Here is a 4,311-nt window from a genome sequence, read left to right as displayed (position 1 = left end):
CTCAGTTGGCGTTTCTGCGTGAAGTTTCTGCATGTTCTCCCTGGGTCCGCGTGGGTTTCCTCCGGGTGCTCCGGTTTCCCCCACAGTCCAAAGACATGTGGTACAGGTGAATTGGGTAAGCTAAATTGTCCGTAGTGTATGTGTGGATGTTTCCCAGAGATGGGTTGTGGCTGGAAGGGCATCCGCTGCGTAAAGACGTGCTGGATAAGTTGGCGGTACATTCCACTGTGGCGACCCCGGATTAATAAAGGAACTAAGCCGATTTTTTAAATATAAATTTAGCTACAATTGTTTCCTGATAAGCAAAATTTAGCATCATCTTTTTGATGGAATGTAGAAATATAATAAAACATTTTATACACATATATATTTGTTTAGAAATATTTTTAATAAATTTTTAAACAAATTATTAAAAATAATTTATTATTTTTTAAAATTAAAAATAATTTATTATTTTTTATTATTATTATTGTAAAACATTATTACAGTAGGTCACAAATCATAAATTAACAATAAACCAAAAGAGTGACGGCTGTATCTTATTTTCTTGACCCGACATAGCGCTAGATTGTTGTTTGTCTAGAACAGTTTTATACAGTATTGTAAAGTAAAATGTAATACTCATTCAGGAAAAAACATTGCATGTTACAAAACAGCTCAATCAAATAGATAGCTGACCCAAAACTGAAGTATTTTTATATGAAACCATGGTCCTAGGCGATTCATACTATGCAAGTCAAAGGCTACTTACTTGTCGAGGCTGTTGATGACAGGAAATGATGAACATAGTCAGTTTCTTGCACAAACCAATAATTTCCCTTCATATTCATATACATATTCACCTCAATATATCATAAAAAGGGTTTTAACTGTATTTATTTATCCTCAAAATCCCAGTATAGTCGGCACAAGTAGTGTAGTGGTTAGTGCATCGACAAATGCACTCCGGTGCTCACGGCAACCTGAGTTTGATTCCAGCCTTGCGGTCCTGAGCCTTCCTCTCTCTCTGCTCCCCATGCTTTCCTGTCAATACTCTCTACTGTTCTATCCAATAAAGGTGAAAACCCCGAAAAAAAATCCCAGTATATCCACAGTTTCATTTAAATCTTAAATGACCAGCCGGTGAGAAAAATAACAGAATATTTTCCAATGTTTAGGTATATTTTTTAAAGTGAAAATGAAATGACAGCACTGTCCAGGGTGGTGCTTTGATAAACATGACACATTATTATGATATGTCTGGTTTTGTGCATACTGACAAGCATTTGTGGCGTGATTGTACAGTTTGATTCAATCCAATACAGTCAAGCATTCTAGAGTGAATACAATTCGGTGTAAATGACGGTGTAAATGAAAGGGTTGATTATCATATGGTTTACAATAATACGGGTAAAATGGTAAGTTACTTAACCCTAACCTGTGTGTTTACTCTGACTGGAGTTCTTCCTCATTCTGATTGTGACTGCATCTGCTTGCAGAAGGCCTCAAATTGCTGCTGTTCAAGTTCGGTCATGACTTTGTTCAGGGCATAAATCTGACACATAAAAAAACAGAAACAGAAAGTTAGTTTCACTATATACGGTAGACCACAGGTGTCAAAGCCAGTTCCTGAAGGGGGTTGCAGCTCTGCACAGTTTAGTTCCAACCTTAATTAAACACACCTGATCAAACTAATTGAGCCCTTCAGTCTTGTTTGAGACCTACAGGTAAGTATGTTGAAGCAGGGCTGGAACTAAACTGGGCAGATCTGCGGCCCTCCAGAAGCTGTAATCAACACCTGTGTTGTAGACCAATCACATCAGACCGAACCAGATCACCTCTGCTCTCTGTCTCTGCTTCAGCTCCTGCTGGGCTGTTTTCTGTTTCGTTCTGTCTCCACGCGTTGGTGTTTGCTGTTTCTGTTTGTCTTTTCGACATGCTGGCTCCATTTCGGAAGCAGATGGACACAATTTGGAGTCAGGATAATTTAGCTGAAATAAAGACAAAAAAGTCAATTAAATAACAGCAACTTACAACATACATACACTACCTGACAAAAGTCTTGTCGGTTATCCCAGTTGTAAGAGCAACAAATAATAACTTGACTTCAAGTTGATCACTTGGAAAAGTGGGAAAAGGTCTGTTGAGCTGCATCCCAATCATCACAAATACTGCAGAAGACCCACTGGAACCCACATAGACCCATGATTCTCACAAAAATCAGTCAAGTTTGGTAAAGGAAAAATCATGGTTTGGGGTTACATTCAATATGGGGGCGTGCGAGAGATCTGCGGAGTGGATGGCAACATCAACAGCCTGAGGTATCGAGACATTTTCGCTGCCCATTACATTACAAACCACAGGAGAGGGCAAATTCTCAAGCAGGATAGCGCTCCTTCTCATACTTCAGCCTCCACATCAAAGCTCCTGAAAGAAGGTCAAGGTGCTCCAGGATTGGCCAGTTCAGTCACCAGATATGAACATTATTGAGCATGTCTGATGTAAGATGGAGGAGGCATTAAAGATGAATTCAAAGAGTCTTGATGAACTCTGGGAGTCCTGCAAGAACGCTTTCTTTGCCATTCCAGATGACTTTATTAATAAGTGATTTGAGTCAGTGCAGAGATGTATGGATGCAGTCCTCTGAGCTCATGATGGAGTCAGACACAATATTCATTCTTTCTCCACTGCAGCATGACTTTATATTCTATACTGAACATTATTTCTGTTAAGTGACGAGACTTTTGTCGAAGCAAAGTCAGACCTTACCGTCCTAATTAAATCATTAACTTAATTATATTAAGACTTGTGTCAGTGAGTGTAACGTTAAAAGGGGATTGCTACTATTCAGATGCCAAAGAAAGGGATTTACTTATTTCTTAAACTCCCAATGTATAGATGCGAATGTCAAAATACAGAAAATTCTAAGTTAAAACTCACTCGTTCGTCTTCTTTTTAGGTCATATTTACACTAATATTATCTATTTAGCTTTTCTCTAAACACTTCCACAGACATATTTGTTGGAAACCACAGACCTCAGACTGAAAACATAAATAGTATGTTATTAAACAAGTTAACATTCAGGGGTTCGTAATTGTTTTCTTGGTATGGATTCAGAAATAAATGCACTAACACATTTAGACTTCTGTTCATTAGTTTAGCAAATTAACCTAACGTTAGCCTGAAATATTTTTTCGATCATTTTATTATCATACTACAAACTCAGTATGTTAAAAACATAAGAAATACAAAAAAACTAAGAAAATGAAAGAACCAAGGGGTGTCCTACCTTATTATTTTTGACGAAAAACAGTCAACGAAGATGAAACGAGTAGCAGTGTGGTGTCACTTATAAATAAACCCGGTCAGGAATTGCGGAAATCCTAAAAGGTTCCTATAACGTTACAATCAAATACGACCGGTTGTATTTCAGTAAAAGTTTTTTTTTTAATATTAACGTCACCTTACTTTATTGTTGAAATCTATTACCCTGGACGTATATAACAACTCTAACAAAAGTCAACAACGATAAACGGCATGCTTATATCAAAAAGCTTAGAGTGGTTCTCTTTGCTTATATGACGCCGTACCTATGCTCATACATTTCTTTTGTGAATTTACACGCTATCATTCATTCATTCATTCATTCATTCATTCATTCATTCATTCATTCATTCATTCATTTTCCTTTGGCTTCCTTTATTCACAAGGGGTCGCCACAGCAGAATGAACCGATAACTTTTGCAGCATAGCTTCGTTTTACACAGCGGATGCCCTTCCAGCTGCAACCTAGGAAACACCCATACACTCTCACATTCACAGTCATATCCTATGGCCAATATTGTTTATTCTATTTACACGCTATATAGACACACAATGTTATACTTTTATAACACATTTATTAATTAACAGACAATGTCTCAACAAGCTCGTCAAGTCAGTGTTTTAGAATTATGCATGTAAACTTTAAAACAATAAAATATAAATAGTTTTAGTTAAAAATGTGACAACTACACTGAAAAAAAAAATATATATATATAAATATATTTTTTTATTTTTTTGCTCGTTCAAACTGCTTATTTAAAATTAGTTGAAACAACACATTTCTTGAGATTTCATTGGGAAAACTTAATTTTTATGTTCAATCCACATAATTTGTCAAAAGGTAACTTAATTCAATCATGTTGTACCAACACAAATTGATTGTGTGGAACTCTGCATTTTTATAGTGCAGCATCAGTATCCCTTACTACCTAGTCTATATTAAATAATAAAGCAATGCGTAGAAAATAAATAACAAAGCATTAAAGACGTTAAATCATGCACAAGTG

The 4,311-nt window shown here is 36.3% G+C and overlaps 1 protein-coding gene across 1 annotated transcript; it reads right to left on the bottom strand.

Annotated features, from left to right (window-relative positions):
- Positions 1-369: 369 nt before the first annotated feature.
- On the bottom strand, positions 370-3,337 carry svbp (small vasohibin binding protein). Its single transcript, NM_001202432.2, has 3 exons — positions 3,270-3,337; positions 1,818-1,970; positions 370-1,534 (listed from the first exon to the last, which is right to left on the bottom strand). Exons 2-3 carry the CDS (start codon positions 1,926-1,928, stop codon positions 1,448-1,450), a joined length of 198 nt encoding a protein of 65 aa, NP_001189361.1. The 5' UTR covers positions 1,929-1,970; positions 3,270-3,337; the 3' UTR covers positions 370-1,447.
- Positions 3,338-4,311: the final 974 nt, after the last annotated feature.

Source organism: Danio rerio, chromosome 11 (assembly GCF_049306965.1).
Source record: "Danio rerio strain Tuebingen ecotype United States chromosome 11, GRCz12tu, whole genome shotgun sequence".
NCBI lineage: Eukaryota > Metazoa > Chordata > Actinopteri > Cypriniformes > Danionidae > Danio > Danio rerio.
The sequence above is the reverse complement of the archived record's forward strand: the minus strand, read 5'-3'. Positions and strand labels throughout refer to the sequence as shown.